This window comes from Gymnogyps californianus, chromosome 1, assembly GCF_018139145.2.
Source record: "Gymnogyps californianus isolate 813 chromosome 1, ASM1813914v2, whole genome shotgun sequence".
Classification (NCBI taxonomy): Eukaryota; Metazoa; Chordata; class Aves; order Accipitriformes; family Cathartidae; genus Gymnogyps; species Gymnogyps californianus.
This window is the reverse complement of record NC_059471.1, coordinates 210,484,473-210,506,093: the sequence shown is the minus strand read 5'-3', so window position 1 is coordinate 210,506,093 and position 21,621 is coordinate 210,484,473. Positions and strand designations below refer to the sequence as shown.

At 41.9% G+C, this 21,621-nt stretch overlaps 1 protein-coding gene across 2 annotated transcripts in view; it reads right to left on the bottom strand.

Annotated features, from left to right (window-relative positions):
* Positions 1–17,506, bottom strand: part of GRM3 (glutamate metabotropic receptor 3) — a 48,446-nt gene extending 30,940 nt beyond the window's left edge. Inside the window, exons 1-2 of one of the 2 annotated variants that reach the window (XM_050901212.1) lie at positions 17,009–17,506; positions 3,852–4,707 (exon numbers count right to left, since the gene is read on the bottom strand). In XM_050901212.1, coding sequence (XP_050757169.1) covers positions 3,852–4,707; positions 17,009–17,506 — 1,354 coding nt within the window. The remainder of the gene's footprint in view (positions 1–3,851; positions 4,708–17,008) is intronic. The other variant, XM_050901221.1, reaches the window with a different exon arrangement.
* Positions 17,507–21,621: the final 4,115 nt, after the last annotated feature.

Here is a 21,621-nt window from a genome sequence, read left to right as displayed (position 1 = left end):
TTGAGTTTACTCTGTGCTCTCTCCCATGGAGCCCTTTACTTTTGTTCAGCACTTCTTTGTTTTTCTGGTAATACAAACTAACAGCCTCTTGAACCAGCACCTCTTTATCAGCAGAAGAGCATCATGATTCAGAACATCAAGTGCCCTCAGGAGGGAACGCAGAGGATGGGAAGATCAAGAAGAAGAACCAGCCTATATCCCTTAGAAAGGCCAAACAAGCACTGAGATGGAGTGAGTGTGTTTATCTAAGGGCTGGGCTTTGCATTCTCAGATCCTGCTGCTGGAAGTGGGAATCAGGCATAGGCATACCCTTACTGAAAAGATTCAGGGTATCACGACATTTGTCATATACATCTTACTGACTTGCAAGAAAATTATGTGCTTTGTGTATCTCACAGACAATAAGGAATGAAATCTCACCCTGTTCGTGCCACACTGTAGTTCTATGGAGTTATTTCAACTTAATGAAAAAGGAGAACTAAGTAGGACCCCAGAGATATTAATGAAATACCTGGCACACAGCATGTCAGCAGCAGTGGCAGCATGAGAGTGCACAAATCCTGGCCAGTCCTCTGCTCCAATCCTGCTGTTCGCTGGTCCCTGAGTATTTCCCTACAGATCCCAGTATTGCTGTGCCTGAGAGTTTCACTTCAGGCTTTCAGCTAAATGGCAAGTGAGAATCTTAGTTGCTCTATGCTCCATCTGTAGTCAATAGCAAGAGATGTAGGGGCAAATCAAATCTCATGTGGGCTACCTCACGTGGGCTGAACCACGCTCTGTAAGTGCTGAACCCCTCCATTAACTGTAATCAGAGACTAACCAAAACTAATTCAAGTACGTAGGGTAAATGTCTAAAATTGCACAGTCCCACACCAGTCATATAAATGCACCCTATCATTTACTTAGACTGATGTGTTTGAAATGCACCATCACCTGTTCCTGGAAACTGGGAGAATACGTTCAGGGCCATTTGTCAGATTTCTTTCATGGCAAGCTGCAGGTTTATGCATGCAGGGCTCATCTCTTTGTACCTCTGCCTTTCAGCAGAGGAGGCGTTGCTTAAACAGCTGTTAGTGTGTGTGCGAATATGGTTATCACCGTTGTTCTGTTTCTCACATGCTTCCTTTTGGTGGGTGTGGATCACTGCCTAGGCTAAAGAAGAGAGAAAATCCACAACCTGACTTGGTTGCAGTGTACCTGATGGGCTGGTAGCTTCCATGCCATCCTCTCTCTGCACTGAGGATACGTTCTCAGATTTGGAGCTGGAAATATGAGAGCATCATTGATCAAATGTACCATGCGGCAGGGTCCTGACGTTGTATTAACAACACACCCAGAGACTTTCTTCAACCAGAAAAGAGCAGAGGTGAATTCTTGGTCCCATGGAAATCAATGACAAGACTTGTATGTATTAAAATTTCACACCTTTCTGAAAGGAAGAAGGCATGGGAGATTTGCTGATTCTCTCACTACATAAAAATCACTCGTCTGCTTGAAAAATCACTGACATTAAAACATGGATTCACATTATAACGGAAGAACTGATAACAAAGAAACAGGAGATGAGCAAATCATGCTGTAAGCTGCTAACAATATATACGGAACAAAGCCATTGGAAAAGAACTTGACAAGTTTTTTAATGTTTTAAATTGGAAATGAAAATTAACGGAAACTAAAGCTCTTCAGAGTTTCAAAGATTTCCATGTTGATTGTAAAACAAATTAATTTGGTTCAAAAAAGAGCCTTCTGTTTTCAAAATTGAAAAATGACAGGCTTTGAGGGTTTTTTTTTTAGCTTGAACAGCTTCAACTTCCAATTCATAAAAAGTATAAAAGATATTTCAGTCAAAATGAAAATGAATTTTTCTGGCTGTATCTAAATGAAAATTTTCCTGGAGCTTTGGTCAAAGAAAATTATGGTTATTTTGACTTTATGTCTAAATGCTGAGTAGGAAAATGCTTGGGCACTTAAAAAATCTCTGCACAATAGAAAAATGATTAGGAATCATGTACTGGAACCAAGATTGTCTAGTGACAGATTAAAGCTGGACTCTATTAAAAGTGTATACATTTAAGCCCATAAAAATACCTGGAGTGTCAGAAAAAGTTTCAAAATAATTGAAGTTTCATTCTGTCTTGTGCTGCTAGTGAAATTAATAAATAAATCAAATGCAATTACAGCATGACATACGATATGTATACATTGCCTATGCACCTGTATATGTCATGGTATGTGACTATCCTTACTGATGCAGCAGTCTTTAGGAGGAGACCAAATGGCACGATGCACACAAGCATCGTGTTGCTCAGGCCAGACATGCGGCTTCAGCTGCATTGCATGCAACGCTCAGGTGAGGGTTTTGAAGCATCTCAACTTCCAGCTGCTCCCGCATTATTTTTTATTTGTGACCGAATCTATATTACCAAGATCCTGGGTCCTCCTGAGTCCTCTCCTGAGAGATGAGTTAAGATGCAGCAAGTGACCAGTCCCATCTGCCCCTTCTTGATTTCCATGGTAAAGAAATCCAGGCACACGGGCTGCAGGAATCCCTGATGTGCTCTAAACAAGTTAGCTAGTCAGCTAGCAGGATGCTGGGAGACCAGGGGTCCTGAGGAGCTCTGCAGCATGCGCTGGGAGGTACAACTACAAGTATCCAAGAAAATGGAAGACTTGGCTGCACCAGCCATACCGCACTGAGAGTGAGAGAAGCACTAGGGATGTGGTCAGTAGCATCTAGAGATGGTCTGAATCAAATGCTGAGAAGACCTCCAAAGGAGGGAAAAGTTCAAGCTCCAATCTAACAGTTTCACATAGTTTCCAGTGTTATTAATGTTGTACCATTACTGAGGGTCTCTTGGGACTGAGCATGTTGTATCATACACGTATTTATCCTTCAGTTCCTCTTGGAGCTAGTTCTCATACAAAGCACAGCATGATGTTTCCTTACTATCAACTCGGTCAGCTGAGAATATCAGTTTAATAATACATAGAAATGCAAGCTCAGCCTACAGGCTTCAGAAGAAAGTTAGACATGTAACAACAAAATTGCATGATGCTCTACACTTTGTTTCCTCTGTAGATCTATTTAGCCTTGCTATGGTGTAATACTAATAACAAACCTAAACTCAGCCATATGTGATGGCAAAAACACAGAGATGCCATGTGCTATGCAACCAGTTCCCATGAATTTTGCTCCCGTCATTGCCAGATCATCCACTCTCTCTCCACAAGTCTCCTGCACATGTTTAATCTAGCTTTTTATAGTTTATCATCAAGTCTAAAGTTCTATAACATAGGTAATGGCACTATCCTACATATTTAAATATTTTATACTGATCCGGTTCTATGGCGGGGATTATTGCTTTACTATTGCAAAGACATTGGCCATTGACCATGGTCCAGCTATTATGTAAATTCATAACAAAATGAGGAAGAGAAGGCCAAGTCTTGGCATAGGCGTAGCAGGCAGTTGCCTAGTGTAGCAAGTGGTGAAATGATTATTGGCCTCCAGACATGCCCAGCTAAAGCCAAACTGGCTGTGAATGAAATGGAAGTTGGTGTGTGGAAGTTTAGAGGATGGAGAGTAACATTTCCAAGACCATCTGTTGCCACCTCCACCTCTTCCCTCTGATGGAAACAGGAGGAGTATCGAGCTGTTTTTTCAGAGTTCTCACCAAGCTCTCCATCCTTCTTTCTCCCTTCTTGTGACAGGAGTGGCCTTGCCTGGGTAACACCCTGGTCTGAACTGTGATAACAGGTGCTACTGGGAATTCAGCTGGCTCTTACTGTGACTGATGAACATTTCATTAATTACAGTGACATTCTGTATTTACCAAAAGAGAAGTTATTACCTGTAAAGTTCACTTTCAGGAGATAATCTTTGTACAGCTTCCTGCCATCCAGATGCTTCATGGCATCACAGAGTTTGGTGGTATTTGGACACAGAGTCCTCTGCATTTTATGTAAGGCATGGGCCATTGCATACACGGCGTTCACAACAAACATGATCTTGGATTCTTGCTCGTAGTTGGAACTGTTGATGGTGAAGTGCTTGTCACAAGCCTTTTTATGTGGTTTTCGGTTCTGGAGATTACACTGGAATTTTTGCTCCCAGAAGTCCTTGAACCAGGGGTTGCGTCTGTTATTGTAAGGGCTGAGGCTTTGGAAATACTTGTCAAACTCTTTAACTGGATGGGAAGCAAGTTCCAAGGTTATTGCCCCAGAAGCTATGTGCTCATTGCCCTTGACAATACTCTCTTGTGCTCCCCATCCGTCGCTGGCAATCCAGGTAAAGGAAACGTTGAAGCGGTTGGCAGCTGCAATGAGCTCCCGAGAGTCATCGCCTCGCATGAAGAGCACCACCACTCTGGCATTGGGTTTCTGGAGCAGCTCTCTGATCACGCCATCGTAGGACTTCCTGATGTTGGACCGGCCTACTTTCTCAGAGGTGGCGATGCAAATGTTGCGGAGGCGAGCTTCTTGCTCAAAGGCTTCGATCCCTGTCTCCCCGTAGTCTCCTTCTGAAGCAACCGTTGACACATAAGTCCAGTTGAAGTACCGTAAGATTTCAGCCATGGCTTTCGCTTGGTAGAAGTCAGGGGGCACTGTCCGCGCGAAATAGTCGTAGCGGGATTTGTCACTCAGCTTGGCACTGGTGGAGGCATAGCTTATCTGGGGGATCTGGAAGAGTCTGAGCAAATTTGCCACCTAGAGAGAAGGAGGAAAACAGAGATTTTTAAAAGGTGGTATTTATAAAACTGAACAGAAAAATCTAGGGAAAGGCATAAACAGTGTTTTTTAATAAGAAGTGTTCTGACAGTCACAGATTAAGGGTGTTGATAGAAGATGTTGATAACATACTCTGGTGACAGAAGTGCACTGTGCATATGCAGAATAGCTGTTCTGCTGCCCAGTTAATTCCCAGGGTTCTACTGGGACTGTAATGCACCTTCTATTTCTGTCAAACTGAGTCTGTTTAAATCAACAGAGAATTTGACACAAATGGACAATGTACTTCAGTCTCAGCCTGTGCTCCTTACTAAGGTCTGGGGATTTGCATGCCTTTCCTGTTCGTAGCGTGATTTATCTTCTCCAAGGCTCATTGTATTTGATAACCAAATGCACTAATAAGACACAAATTTCTCTTTTATACAAATATCACAGATATACATGTACAGGCCTTTCACAGAACTTTCTGACCCCACTTATTCCAACTGAGTCCCCACCTCTCCTGCTTTTTGCTCTTTTAAACTCTTTTTCTGAGCTATTCTGACTGCAGTCCTCCTGAGATGGCATATTTGTTGCATGTTAGTAGTCCTCAAGTGCTGCACAATGTCATGTTGACCTACAGCTTTTCATAAATAGTAAATACTTTTAATAATCTCTAATTGCTCTTCTTGTGTGATTTATGTTGTCCAAAGTCCTGTTTTTTGTTTTTTTTTTTTTTCATATGTTGCTATGTCCCTTGCTTAAATATTCCCAAATCTACTCTGTTACTCTTACAGAAGTGTAGCTCCTGATAATATCTGGAAAGAAACGAAGAAAGGTTATGGCATTTTTTTCCTGTGATTGCTTCTTAAATGACAAAGAGAAGACTTCGGAGTTCTGCTCGTGGTGAGTGGAAGTTGTGTCCAGTAAATTAAATTTAAAGCTGATCTTGGAGTACAGCCTGACCAAATCATCTGAAAAGCAATAGTGTACTTGAGATTCCTAAGGGAAACTTATTAAAAATTGCCCAATCAATTAATTTTTCACATTTTCCCCAAATGATTCTCTGACCACAGACTATGTCTGTGAGGATTCGAAGGCGAAGAACTGTTTTGAAAAAAGTGTTGTGGAACAAGGCAAATTTTAAAGGCTCAGATATCAATAGCAAAATAGACTGTCTGGTAAAAACAGCCAACAGGATTTGATTGCTTTTCGGCAACCCTTATCTCTTGGGATTTTATGGATTTAGATTCTGTCTTTTCTTTAATGCAGACACTGGACCAGTGTCTCTCTGTGGCTCATTTCCCACTGTAAACTGGTGTAATCTCTTGTCTGGGCCAGACTGCTGCCTAACCATACATGCACAGTGCCTTTCACAACCACCCGGGCCATCTGGAACAGGGGACTTAAGGAAACCCGTGTCCTACTGTCCTTCTGGGGCACCAGGGAAGAGCAGATGGGATGCCCTGGAATTTTGGGTCTCTAGGTGCCTATATCTGGGGAGTTGAAGCATGTCTTCATAAAATAAACCACTCACAGTAGTTTATTTTAGTTTAAACCAAAATAAAGCCTCTTCTACACTGCTTGGAAGGAGTATCGTGACAGGGAGATTTGGCTAACGCCCCGCGGTTTTGCCTATGGGTGTAGGCACGTGGCTGGGAAGTGCTGTGGTTGAACAAATTACTGTTCCTCAGGAAAGAGTTGATGTGTCCTTAACCACCCTGCTAGGTGGTAATATGCATTAAACTGCATTATACTGGAAATGTGGGATTTAATTTCCATTGTGGTGATTTAAACAAACAGCTTTAAAGCAACAGGGTGGGCTGAGAGGCTTGTTTTGTCACCAAGACGCAATGGGTGCTCTGAGCGTTGTTAAGCCTCTGTGACTTTGTAACTCTTGATTACATGCCCACATATCCACACGGTTTGGTTCACATGTCCTCACTCAAAAAGAGTGCTTTGATTTGGTAATAAGAATGTCCTCCATGTAGCTATTCCAGAACATTTCTTGCAGAACCATGTGGGCTGGAATTGCTATTCTTGTCTCAGTTTATTCTAGCAGGAATTATTTTATTTGAGCTAAACCATAATAAGGATATGCACACATATCATTCTGCAGTTTTTCCCTCCAAATTGGCTAAAAAAGAAGTCCATTTTCTAGCTAAAGCAGTGCTATTCAGTGTGTAGTCAAGCCTTCAGCTCACAGAAAGATACTCCTAACAAATATAGCAGCTTTTCTGTTGTTTTTTATTTCTTTTAGTCTAAGCAGCAAAAGTATCCATATGCAGGGAAACAGAACTACACCCTCATTTTACAAGGGGGCTCTGAGCCTTGGAGGTCACTATATTTCTAGGGTCCCTGTAAACTGCTTACAATTCTGCTGCCTGTGCTGCAGGAAGAAGAAAGCTTTCCTGTGGCAATGCTGTTCGCTGTAATGCTCTTCACTGCAAAGCTGTCCCGATGGTAGGTCTTTCATAGACCAAAAATTAAAAAATATAAGGAAGTCTGACTAATCATAGAGGATAGTGACCCAATCATCCCTGAGAACTGCGACTGATCATGGAGCTCAGTGAAGTTGTATCTGTTATTAATTCAGATCAGGACACTCTTCTGGAAATTCTGAAATTGGGGATTTTCTGGAATATTGTAACAACTTGATTTTAGGGACTAATTTTTCAAAAGACCCCACGTCTCAGGCACTTAGCTGATGCAGCCAGTTTCAGAACGGTCCCTTTTCCCAGCCATTTCCATGCTGATCTGAACATCTGATTCTGAAAAACAGATCTTGATTAAATGAGCAACAACATGAGGGCACAGGTAACATGTTCTGGAGAGGAGCTGATATCTCAGGCTATGTCTGTTCTGCAGCGTCTCAGTGTAGTAGAGGACAGTGCAATGTGAACCAGAGTTATGTGCGCCGAGACTGGACCACCTGAGGCATACCTACACCATGGCTCCATGCTGCCTTGGGATGTGTGCTACAGCTTCAAAATTGCAGTGTAGATCCAGCTTTTGCTAAGTGAAATAATCTATTTTGGCAAAGCTCCAGGCAGCAATTTAATCAAGCCATGGTGCATGCAATTAGAGCCTGAAATCCATATGTTGGCACTTAAGTAGCAATAGTAGCCTGGTTTTTTTGCTGTCAAAACCAGTGGGTTTTGTGGATACATAGCACCTTTGAAAATAAGGCTGGATGTTCTGTATCTGCAACCTAAAACAACTGCTTTGCACAGCTTGCTGTGAACAAAGTGTGTCGATATAGTCAGCTTCCAGCATGATGGGAAAACTTTATTTGCCCTCATGCTGCTGGGTTTATTAGTGTAGCCACTGTCCTGTGCTAAAAAGTGTCCACTTCCCAAGCGAACCTGGCTCTCGCCCAGCTGCTAGGCTGGTGGGTGATTCATAAGGAGCTGCCCAACATGAGCACAGCAGAAAGTCCAATGTGAGCTGTGTCCCTCCGTAGGGACAGACTGCACCAGCAAATCCTGCAAATGGAGTGGCCAGGGCAGTGCCAGAGCAGACTGATGTCCCTCTCACGACGTTGGAGCCACATCTGTCACTTCTACTTCTCTGTGCATTGGGGACAGTACAAATACTTGTGGGAAATTGCCAGTCATCTAGTTTATAACACTGAAAATGGCTTCCTAATACCTTTCTGCAAGGAGCAGTGAATTAGGTACAGCTATCAAATGTGAATCTAGTTTCTAAGTATATATCTGGCCATTCAAGAGTCCTGGTGATAGATGGGGTCAGGTAGGTAAAACACCTATATGTTTCAGAAACTCATACATGGGTTTATTGAATCCATCAAGCATTTTGCCTGTCCTCCATAGGACTTTCTTTGCTGACAATAGGATTTATTCTGATGTTTTTGGTTAAAAATTCCCTTCTCAACAGCCCAGAGGCTGTTACATGGGTTGTTTGAGTGTGTACAGGGCTGGGGAGCACAGGAGACACTTCGGGGAAAAAAAAAAAATCTCAGAAGTGTTAGAACAGATAAGGTTTCTTCAGCACAATACACAAGTGTGTATCACACATTTATTAGACAGAGGAGGCCCCTTGTTAGATGACAGTGCTCTCTGCACTTCTAAAATTTTACCATGCGAGAATCTCATGGCACTTAACACGGCTTAATGAATCTAATTTCATAGAGCTCCTTTGAGACAGGCAAGAGCTCCTGTGGCTGTTTTGAACAGACAGTAAATTAGGCTGCTGAGCAGAATGGGATTGAGGTAAAGGAGGTTTGTCTCTATTGAGAAACTGGAGAAATCCCTGTCTCTCTGAACTGCAATCTGTCCTAATGAAAAATCAGTTGCTGCCTTTGGTCACCTGAAAAAGTCTTTCTATTCATGAGTTGCTTGTCTAGATTCCCACAGTGAGACGATGGCAAAGCCATGTCTCAAGGATTTTCTAATGTCTAGATCATTGCTGTAGCACAGGATCTGAGCTTTCACTTTGAAGAAATGTGTGCTGCTGCCAGTGTATGCTGCATCTAGTTTCTAAATAATGGTAATCTACAGTGTGGGCTTTTTGTTATTATTTGGGCAGCTGCAGGTCAAACTGCAGCTAAAGCATTTGCTCCAATAATTTTTTTTTTTTTTTTTGCTTATTTGGCTTTTTCTTTTTTCTTAAATCTAAAAATATTTTAACCAAATTTTAGCAGAAAGTGTTGTTTTAGAAAAGCAGGAAAGAAACATTGGTTCTGAATGGGCTGGACTGTGTGTATGTAATAAGTGGTGGGCATAAAGTTAATATAAAGAATAAATTGGGTACCTGTCTCTAGTCAACTGCCTGCACTGGCCTGTACACCCTCCCCATGCTCCCAGCTCCTGGCTTGTACATTTTGTGTCAAGTTAGAACCTCCCTTCGTTCAATTTATAACCATTGTCTTCCATCCTCTTGTCATGCATCTCAGTAAAGACACTTGCTTTGTCTTCTTGAGAACCAACCCATATATACTGAGAAGCTGATATTAGGTTCCCACCAAACCTTCTCTTCTCCAGGATAAACACACCCAGTTCCCTCCATCTCTTCTTGTAGGGTATGTTCTCCAGACTCTCTTCCCCGCAATCACCTCTATATTTCTTAAATCTTTCTTTTATTGGGGGACCCAAAGCTGGACATAGTATTCCAGATGTGGTCCAATGAGAACAGAATGAATAGAAATAATAATTTCCATCTATCTACTGGCTATGTTTCTGTAGATACCACCCAGTGTGCTGTAAGCCTACAGTTCTCCCAGATTGCATCGTTGGCAATAAATATGAACAATACCAAAGAGAGAGGCTCCACCATAACTTTCCCTGTCCTCTGGGGACTCAGTAGGTTCAAAGGTATGGCTCTCACCTTGGGGACAGTGTGACCCACTTCTGACATACTCACATGGTTTGGGAGTATTTGGGAGGTGGAGATGTCAGTAATGCAAATGCAGCTGCTCAGCTCAGACCCAAGAAAATACTTCGTTCCAAACTCTGATTTGTTTTCAAAGGGAAATTAGGAGCTTAAGTTCCCTACTGGTTCCAGGATTGAAATACCTCTATTAGTCTGGAACGTCCTCTATCCATAGCCCATTTTAAAACACGTGGGTGTTTTGTCTGGGATATTATATAATAAGCACTATGGAAGACAGGCTCTACATGGGGGCTATGTCACCACCTGCAACAGAAAATGCCCATTTGGCTTCAGCTGAACTTCAGGCTCTGACCCCAGAAATGCATCGGCAATGCCGACATCCCAGTCCTTTTAATCGTTAAAGGTCATTTGCAAGGAACTAAGCCAGAAGCAGTGAAGTTATTTAGGAGTCCAAGCCTGGCTTGTACTCCTATGTAATCTTCTGGCACATTGCAGGACTGAAGCAGTGGTTTCCATCAGCTTTCTCTCTCTTTGGTATTAAGAGGGCTGTTTACTAGTTAGTGAGTGTTGTTCCTTAACAAAATTCCTTCCAAAAGGTAACTCAGGAAAAAACAATTCATTACCAAACAAATAAAAACATCCGGCGTTTTTTGTTACAGGGGGGAGGGGAGAAGACAACATTGTTTTTAGCCTTGCTCTTCTGCAAATTTTGGCAATTAAGCTGGAAAGATATAGCTAAATATTTGCAGCAGACTCGATAGCTGTCACATCCAGAGAAGCAGTGTTTGAACAGTGAAATAATTGCATCTGTGAAATGAGCATCAGAAACAGGGAGTACTATCAGAATAACAGCTAGGACTGCTGCGGAGGACCTAGGAATTTCTTTTTATATGCATGTCCTGTGTAATCAAAAATAAACCAAGAAGGACATGCAGAGAAATGTTGTACTCGGACAGAAGAATTGTTTTGGAAATCTTTTTTTCTTTTTTCCTGCAGGGGATAGCACAGTGATCTGTTGCATATGCACTCTGCCTCCATACAGCATTAACTGTTGAAGTGAAGTAAGCTGAACACTAAGCTGGCACACTGAGAAGAGATCTGTGCAGAAGACCTTGCTTTGCACGAGGAGTGCAACTTTTCTCTGAGACTTGGTAAACCTGACTGTGAGCGACTCATGTCACATTTACACATGATGAGAAAAGGGACTAAAACCGGGGTTGATGGTTCTAAAAGCATGAAATGGCTTCCGGAGTTAGAAGAGCTATCATTGATAAATATGGTTATTTGAGAGTCATTAACTGATGCGTAAGTCCTAGTCAGAAGGGACAGAATGAGTGTGGATGATGTCAAGATGTCCCTAACTAGTTTCTATTTTTGGCCACTTTCTCTTCTAGTTACATCCTTTCCCACTTCTAAAATGGTAGGGCTCCTTCCTTCTTACCTGTGATCTCATGGGTTACTTACCCATCCCTGTAAAATCATATCATTTCCCCTTGGCAAAAAGAGAAAATCCACACACTGAAGAAAAAAAAAAAAAATCCCAAACCCAAATCAAAAAAGACTGCAAAGGAATCAGTTACCCTGGGATTTTCAAAGAAGCCAGCCAGAGGGAGGTACTCACACTCCTTTGAAATCTCTAGGAAAGACATGTCCAGTGCTGTCTGGGCACTTTGAAAATGTCAACCTAGTGGCTGTTCAGTTTCTGAATGTGGAATAGAAACAAAGAGAGGAACAAACAGCAAGCATCGGGCTGAGAGGTAGCGGAGGGAGAGGAAGAACAGAGATAAAAGAGGGAAAGAGTTTAAAGGAGGCACCAGGAAGTCAGCAAGTGCATGTGTAGCTTAAATGCTAGTGGTAGGTGGCCCATGTCACAGAACAGACCTTTAATAAGGATCTGGTTTAGTTTTACAAGCAGAAAATCACCAGAGGCTGTCGTTGCACAGTTGAGTGCAAGGCTCCTCTATAAGCATGGCACAAATGGCATACATGGTCTGTGGTCCCTGGTGAACCCCTGCAGCCCCCTGCACGTTTCTCCTGCTCATATCCCCCTCGGGTCCATGCACAGGGTGACAAAGCCCCATATGTTGGGGGCAGGGGGGGTTGCATGTAGTTCTTCTAAGGATTTTGCACTATTTTCTGTGGTTATGGAAGTCACAAGCTATTGTTAAGACTCTGGTTGGAAGAGCGTTTGTCCTTGGAGGAAGGAAATGGAGGTGATTAGCTTTCAGGCTTCATGAGCCCTTGGCAGACTTGTGTGGCTAAGGAGAAACAACAGACAGGAAAAGATTGCCAGTAAATGAGTACATATTCTGAATTTCATGCCAGATGGTCACTCACTTAGGAGAGAGGCCTTAGCTTTTGTGATAGCAGTAACGTACCTTTAAACCTTCTCCAGTGGTTTTGCTACAGTTTACTTGAGACACAGCAAGGAATTCAAGAGAAGACAGCTGGGTACTGGTTTCTATTCTGCCATTTTTTCTGGATGAGGCTCTAACTTGGGAATAACTTTCATGACCGTGATCTGGAGGTCTTGTGGGTTGGTAGCACAAAGGAAACTTTACACAGGGCTAATGCCCTACATCAACATGAATATAGGGGATATGGAAATGCAAAGCCCAGCCCACCTAAGGGAATGCCTTAATGTTTCTAAGAGTTGACTGCAGGGAATGGACCCCAGTCTTCATTTTCAGAAGATGGGTCCAGTTTTCAGAAACAGAGAACAAATCCAGCACTTGAATAGTCGTATTCCTGCTTACACATGCATATTCCTGACAGAGCTGACCCAAGTATTTTAAACACGGCATTTGGATTAGCTATGCAGGTGCTCCTCTGTGCAAATGAACAGTGCTTTTTTCTTATCCTTTTTACAATGTCATTGAACATCTCCAATGAAAATATGTTTGAAATTTCTGTTGTAAACTAGGAGAGAGTGGATAATCTGGCTCAAATGAAAAGCCATGAACCTAAAATAAAGTCCTTTTAACTTTGGAGAATTCACCTTCTGATCCTAGATTCAGCTGAGGTCAGAATTTTATTTCATGAAAACAGCTTTTTTTACATGAGCCCTTCCATTGACTGAGAATCCTGACTTGGGTTTTGAGGGATCAAAGGCTGTGCAGATTGGGCCCACTGCTAATTTAAACACAACATCTAAAAACTAATTATCCAGATCATCATTAACGATAATAGCCTAGTCTGACCAGAAAATAATTAAGCATTCTGCATTCTCTTGTTGTTTTTAGTCTCTGCAAAAAGTGCCTATTGCGCATACTGACTCAGTGGGGAAGGTGTTCATTGCTGATTTACCAGCAAATTCTTTTTTCCTTGGTGGAAGGATAATGAAAGAAGCAGAAATCTGACAGCAGGAGCATCATGAAGTGATTTGGCAGACAGCTGTCCAGACAAAAAACTGGAAAGGGAGGGTGAAAGGAGGGGAAGAAAAAGTATTGAAATACAATGGCAAATTCACAGGAGGAAAAAAAAAAAAGGCAGAAATAATTTCTTGTCTGAAGAGCTCAGCGTGGTTTATTTTAAGGCTAAGAAACTGCATTGTGGACTTTATGATGTTTACAGCTCTCAGGCAAAAGAGAAATTCTTGACAGGGCTACATCTGGAAGCATAGAGCAACCTGAGCGCTGTTTGAAAGCACAGGGAACGGGGATGCTCAGCCTTGCACACGCGTCTGCTGAAGTGGTTTGACGTTCAGCGGTGGTGCGATTCCAGTTGCTACTGGAGCTACTCTGTACAGGTGACTGTCTCTGAAATTTGGTAGTCTCTTCTTCTGGCGTGGCACCAACACGCATGGCTTTAATGCTTTGAAGTCCTGACATCTTCAGGCTTGATTCTGCAATGTCTATTATTCTTGACAAGGATTTTCTTTTGAAACTGAAGTCATGACTGGCTATCTTAACAAGATGAGCAGGAGTGAATGCCTTAACTACATCTTTTCTAAATAGTGTGAAGTCTAGAGGAAAGCTAGAAAAGAGAGACTGAACGAAGGCCAACCCAATCTACGTCAAGGGAAAGTAATCAACTGAATACTCCTTTTCTAGTTGGAAAATGCTCGATGACACATTGAATGATTTCTGAACCTATTTCTTTATTTTTCTGAAGAACAGTGTAAGAAAGATTTTATGTTTGAACAACTATTGGCAACTACAGGAAAGCTGTATAGATCATAGAGTAATATTAGATATAACTATTGTTTCATCATCCCTCATAAGTTTTGAAAATTGGGCGACATACAGATATGCATACAGCTATATTGCCATTTTTCACATGTACTGAATGAGAAAGTCTCTTATCAGAACTTCTGATTTCCATCTGACAGCTGCTCCAAACCCAGGCTTTTGAAATACGAAGCATCTGTATATTCTATGTATATTCAATGTGTACCGCATCCAATCTGCTGCCTCAGATAAGGATTTAGTTTTATGTCAGTGATCACCAGAGACTGTCTTCAAAGGGACAGACTGACAGATGTTGTGCAAGAGGCCCCAGGCCATTTTAGGAGCGTGGTGTGACTGCCTCAGGGTTTCTGAAAGAGAAGGAATATCTGTACCATTTCCTCAGCTGTAACTACTTTTATGAATGTGCCTTTTAGGCTACTTCATGTCTTCGTGTCCTTTGGACACACTTGAATTTAGGGTGGACTGAGAAACAGACTGACCACAAATGACTAGACCAAAGGTACAGCAAAACCATTGCCACCTCTCCACCAGTAGGACAGGGCAAGCATATGATGTTTCAAAATATTTTACCAGCCTTGAGATACTTGCAGCTCTGGGAACTGCAGAGCCAGAGGTGGTGTCTATACAGAATTTCTTGATTTTTTCTGGTCACTTCTTGAAATCATTTAGTTTTTAGCATCCACAACAAGCTGCCAGTTGCCAGTTTCATTTGATGTACTCTCTGTCTGATTGGAAGAGACAATGAATCATGATTTCTTTAACAGTTTGTGTTGCCCAAGGTTTTGTAGCGATCATTTCTCCTCTTCAGATGTCTCTTTTCCAGCCCTGGAACTTACTTGTTCTTTGTGCTCCAAGTGGTCAGACCCATGTCACTGGTGAAGAATACATCCCTGCCATGCTAGCTGGTCCACACAGGGAGAAACCCACTCCTAGTATGAGAGATGGCTGAGGTTCTGCTGTGCAGAAACTATTCTCCTGTGGTACGCGTAACCATTTGCCCATGTATTCCCTACTATGAATACACAGGCAAGCCACACACTGGAACACAAAAGGGAATAAAATGTAATTTGTTGACATGCTTCTTCTGTGCTCATGTATGTCTTATGGGAACTGGCCATGCTCCCAAGCTGATGAGATTTAATGCCTTGACAAGAGCAGTAGCCAGTTCCCCAGTGTAATTCTGACTGAAATGAGCATTGGATGAACTCTTGGCCTGTTTATGAAACAGGTAAATGAAGCTCTGTGGGCTTTCTATCACTGCTAGGATGGTCTGTAGTAGAGAAGAACATTTTTCTCCTTTGACACTGATGCAGTAATAAGGGCCTGTACTCAGTCTGGAAAAACATATTGCTCATAGTGGTCCAGCACTGTCAAGGCTGGGTGCCTTTGGAAACCTACAGCTGACCATTAGGAAATATTTGATGCAGGGTCTTAGTCTACCTGAATCTGGGCTTAAGACACCACTCACTTGTGGCTACGAGTAATGTGGACTGGTTTATTTAATTTAACCCGAAATAATGAGATATATGTAGATTTGGCAGCTTCAGTGAAACTAGGGGGCATTTTTGCTCATGGATGGTGCACACTGGCAGTGGTGGGGAACTTTAGAACATCTGAGGCTGCACTGCCATAGGACTACGTGGTCTGGAGAAGAGAAATACAGAATTTCTGCTAAAAAAGAGGGCATATATGTTCTTCGTGTTCATTTAATGGAAAAAAAATGCCAAGGATTTAAAGTTTTATCATGAATTTATAAAAAATGGGAAGCCAAGACCAAAAGGAATCAACATTATGTTTAGCCCCTTGCAACGGAAACCAGGCATGCAATAAAACCATAGTTGGAAGGATATATGGAGCATTTAACCCACCTGCAACTTTACACCTTTGCAAGCCATTAAATACTCTCCAAAACCCTACCGAGACCCTATTTGGGACCAATATTGCACAACCAAAAGCTGCAGTTACAACGTGCCAGAAGGCAGGAGCAAGATATACTGAGGGCATCTGTCTTCTGTGCTGGACTTCTGACAGTGCTTACACTGCACTCTGCCAGGCAACATTTCCTGGCAAAAACGGTCTTAGTATGAACTATTTACGGAAACAAAAGGAAAGACAGCAAATTTAGAATCCATTCAGAAACTGTACTGCCTGCACGGGATATTTGAGACCTTGCTCACTGAGGTCAGCAGAATAATTTTCATTGGCTTTGGTGTGCTTAATTAGACACTAAAAACTTGCGATCATTTGGTCAGGTGTAATTTAAGTTTCTGGCTAGTATGCCATTTTTACTTTATTTCAGTCTGGAAGTAAGATAAGGATTTCTTCTTTCATTTTAAATCTCTGTTGTTTAAATGACAAATGTTATGTACGTACAGCATGGCAGGCATACATATATTCAGAAATATAGATGGTATAATTTATTATCCATGTGAAAGCAGAGATCTGAACTTAGAGTTGTAAAAGTCTCATGAAATGCAAAGTTCAAAATAAATAGTAAGACTTTTAGAAACTTCAGATGCCCTCAGGATACACCATACCTAGAGAAAGTGGACAGCTGCCAGAGGTTTAAACTACAGCAAATGTTTTAAAAAGTGAATCAAACTAACATAAATTCAGTAAAAATTAAATGCTAGATTGACCCCTAGGGTAAAGAGATCGAGCCAAGATTTGTGCTTTATTGACAAACTTATGTAAGCAGTGGTTCTCTCACAGGAATTGCAGATGAATGATTCTCACCTGATGGGGCTCCTGGCACTTACCTGTATGGAGACACTGCTATAGGAACCGCCTATGACTCCTGCAATGAGTAATGGTAAATTCTCTTGAATGGCATATGAGCCATCAGGGCACATATACTCTGTTTCATCCACTTTAGTCAAAGATGCCCTGACGAACTCCAAAGACTGTTCTAAGGCATATGTATCCCTGGAACATGTGTCCAAGATGTGAACTCCAAGCTTAATTCCTGGAAGCAAGTAGTTGTCTCTGTTGATTTCATCAATGGCAAACAACATGGCCTCCAAGCGCTGGATGCCTCGGTCTTCATTGATTCTCCCACATTCTTCTATCCCGGTGCCTTTTTCGTTGATTGGGAATAAGCCACCTAAGACCAGGTCTCCTTCTATCTTGATTTCCTTCCTTACAAAGCTGTGGTCACTTAGGGAAAGGAAAACTCCTTTGGAAAATAAAGCTAGCGCAAGGACTTGGAGTCTGGTGAACATCTTCATTGGTCCTGTTTTAGCAGCTCTAAGAAACATTGGTGGGAGCAAAAGTGCTCTTCAGTCCTTCTAATCCATTGCCAAATGTGAAGTGCTGTCTCGCAAGCCAGTGAAGAACAAGCCAACAAGTCTTTCCACTGGACCTCTAAAGAAGAGATGGAAGGAATTAGAAAAGGCAAAAGGAGATGTGAGCTGTTAAAAAACTTTTATCAATAAAACATTCAAAAGCAGTGTTAAGGGGTTGCTGGATGGCATAGAAAGCCAGAAATACATTTGTCTTGTGTTCTCATAGAGCACCTTATTCCATTTGCTTCATAACTGATTGCAGGCTAAGCATCTACTACGACAGCTATGCATAAAGACCACAGACATATGGGGTGATATATCTGACGTTGACCACTGCTCAACAATGTTTTACATTTCGCAAGGACAGAGACCACTTCTGACATTTTTCTGATACCATTCTCTCTTATTCCATCCTTTCTCTCTTCTGGACTTGGAGTCTTATCTATTCTCATTCACTGTGCCTCCAGCTGCTTCCAGCCTTCCCTTAATAAATTTTTCTTTTTTTTGTGGATTGCACTCTACTTACTATTCCTTCAGCTATAGCACCGTCACAGTGTTATCTCCTTGCTGTTAATTTTTGCTGAACTCAGCATTTGGCCTTCAGATCCAAAGTCTCTTGCTGAAGTACACCTGCCCTGCCTTCCTTTACTAGCTGGCTCACCTGGTGGAGGCAATGAGAGGACGGGAGAAACCTCTTGGGGCTTTACCTCTATTTTTGGGCTGTGACAAATGTTTGAAACACAGGAGAAGCCCTGGTTTACCAGGTGGAAACAGAAGGCTGTGTCTGTAATAGAAAAACAATCAAGTCCATGTCATACCATTTAACTGTTAACACGCCCCCTGGGATGATTTTGACTCAGGTCAGCTACTGCTCTTCTAAACAGTGCCTGGGCATGGTTCATGGACAAGCAGAGACCAGAGACCATTCCCAATAGACAGTTTCGGTGCGGTAACAGTGTTTCGGCCATTTCATGCTGGTTGGTGTCAACAACAGAGGATGATCCGTGGTCCATTTAGTTATTAGCACTGCAGTTCTGCAAGGCACTTTATTGTGACCCACCAAGGGTAGTTATTATGTGGAAGGCCTGGAAATTGAACCTGGCTCTCCATCAAATGCCTTAATCACAAAACCATCCCTCCTTAAGGCACGAAAGATTCTCTTGCAAACAAATTAAAGTAAAAAAAAAAAAACAAAAAAAAGAGACATGAAAGAGAAAAAGAAGAGACATGACAAAGAGGAGCCTCGTACTTGATGCTTGCTTAGGGCATGAAAATGCTTACGGCTGGACTTGCTCTCTTTAATATTAATCACAGTTCAGTGCTCAGATCAAAGGGAGAACAGAGCAGTGATGTATGTACTTAGGATATGATTTTACTCTCACTAAGGTCAAGACAGTTTGCCAATGACTTTAAAAGGAGAAAAATCAAGCCTTAGAATGAAGATCATGTTGTAACAATTTCATAACTAAATACACATACACAAAGTCTATTTATGCAACATAGATGCGTGATTTGTCCATAGACTCCTTGTCAATATCTCTTCAAATATAATAAAGAGGCTGCCTTGATCTACAAATCCTCAGATAAATCAAGTGTGGTAATATTTAAATAGATCACTTTAATAATTTATTTCTGTACTTACCTTTTCCTTAACAGAGTATATATTATTATTAGAGTTGCAGGGTTATTTATAACTTAGAAACACTTAACACAAAGAAATTGAAATAAGCAACAATTAAGATTTAACACTGAATGATGGATGAGCATGCTTATTGCAAGGCAGTTGTTTATCCTGGTACAATTTCAATGTTGCTGTACCAAATTGTGTGAAAGATAGTTTTTTATTCATATTTAGTCCAACATTGTTCTCTCATAAATCAGTAATGTGTCAGATGCACTGTTAAAGGTCTTTCTCTGCTATCCTAGTAACATGTGTGTAGTCTGAGCTGCAGGCTGTCTCAGCAGAATTTTCCATTCAGAAATAAGTGATATGTCAATGGAAAACAAGCTTCATCATCCCTCAGTGATCTACAAGTAAGCTAGTTTGCTGATCACCTGTGGTTTATTAACCAGGTCCAGAAAATATATTTTCTGGTAATGTTAGGAGGAGTAATGAAGTAACAGTATTCAGCAGTACCTTCTGTGTCAGACTTAGTACTATAATTTACCAAATGTTATTCAAGTGTATACAGGGCATATAAAATCATGATACTATCCCATCGGAAATAATTATCAGACAAAAAGGTGGCATTTGTCACATAAATAGTTGTGTGGTTAATATTTCAGTTGAATCGACTTCCATTGTTCTCATCGCTAATCCACTGTTTGGATAAAAACAGGACTTGGGATTTTTTTTAATGCAATATCCATCCTATTTACTTCTGCAGCTTCTGTCACCACTGTATCTCAGCAAATATTCATACATTTATCCTTTACAACACTGGTAAAATATTTATTTTCCCTGTTTTACACTTGGGGAAAAAGAGGCACAGAAAGATGAAATGAGATTCTCAGAAGAGTCTAAGTTCAGATTTTGATTTGCTCAGCACTCACAATCACTATCAGACTTTGAAAAGGTCTCTGCTTCCCTTTAGGAATTGAAGAACATGTTTCCAACTGTGCCCTGCACCCCCTGGTTCCCACTGAGGCACTGACTCTGAAAAACTTCCTAAGCAAGATGGTCTCTCTTCCAAGCCTGTTCCTGAATGATTTACCTAAGGTCATCAGCACAGCCAAGAATCAAACTCTGATCTTTTCCAGCGCTCCTCTGATACCTTAACTATAAACCTCCCTTGTTTCCCATTGCTCCTTCTGGCTTTTATGTGAGTCTTTCATAATGTCATATTAAAACCAGACTGTTTTCAACAGCCCTTCAACACTACCAAGAACAACTAATTTTGCCAAAGAAAAGGCTTGTAAATGGGGTCCTCTATAAGGTTCTCTAAAACCTACCTGGGACATGCCTAGAGCTACAGTGGAGTTACCCTGAACAGCAAGGAGGCTGTTCTCATCCCTTTGACTCCTTCATAGGTGCTGGTTTCTGCAAATGGCGTCACCCTCCGCCTTGCATCACATCTGTGTCTCAGGGATCTATGTGTCTCTGACATGTCAGCAATAAAGGCTAGAAAGGTACCGAAAATTACTTCAACTTTGCACATAAAAAGCATATATGTAAAATGAATGATGCCATAGAGAGAACTGGTTTTCCCTGCAAAGAATGCAAAGGATTTCTGTATTTTATCACTTAAGCTTGTTACAGTGGCCCTGCTGAGGGAAACCGAAATCAGTCATGGTACAGCAGAGGATCAGTCCCAGCAGCAGTCAAGGAGCGATCGGAGAAGGTGAAGATTGGGAATAGGCATGACAGTTTCTCTGCTTCTTCCTTGCCACTTTGTGTTGAGAGCACCAGTCTGAAGGTGTCCATGGATATGAAGGGAGGAGATGGTGGAAACCCCACCTGGGTTGGAGAACACAGATGACTCAGCCCCATGATCCCGCTCTATCTGGGGACCCACTGCTTAGTAAGGGGTGCCCATGGGCAGGGGCCACTCACCTACACCAATCGCCTTAGCCTCCCCACTTGGCAATTCCTGTGAAGTTCTGAGCTTTTCACAGAGGCTTTGAAACTGTAGAGAGACACCATGCATGCAGAGTCCTGCTTTCCAGGAAAACACGATCATCCTATTTTACGTGTTCAAATCCTTTGTTTATAAATGGGAGACAGTTACCAAAAACACAGCTTCAGGTATCAAACATGCTTCTCTCCTTCTGCAGACTCGGCAGCCCGTGCGCTGCTGCCCATGTAGCAGCATCGCAGTGTCCTGCCAAGGAACAAGGGTGCTCTGCACAGGTTGGTGAGTGGAGGCATTAATGTGAAGGCTGGTTTGTCAGGGGAGGTTTCCCCTTCAGGCTGTGAGGGAGGGATGCTTCCAGGAGCAACGGCTTCTCAGCGGTGGGATTCCTGAAGGAAGCTGCAAGGCAGATTTGGGTGGCTGGTGAGCAGCATCACTATGGTGACACTGAACAGACAGCTTGATGTGAAGAAGGGAGGTTATTTTAAAGCAGCTCGCAAAGATGGGCTAGCAACT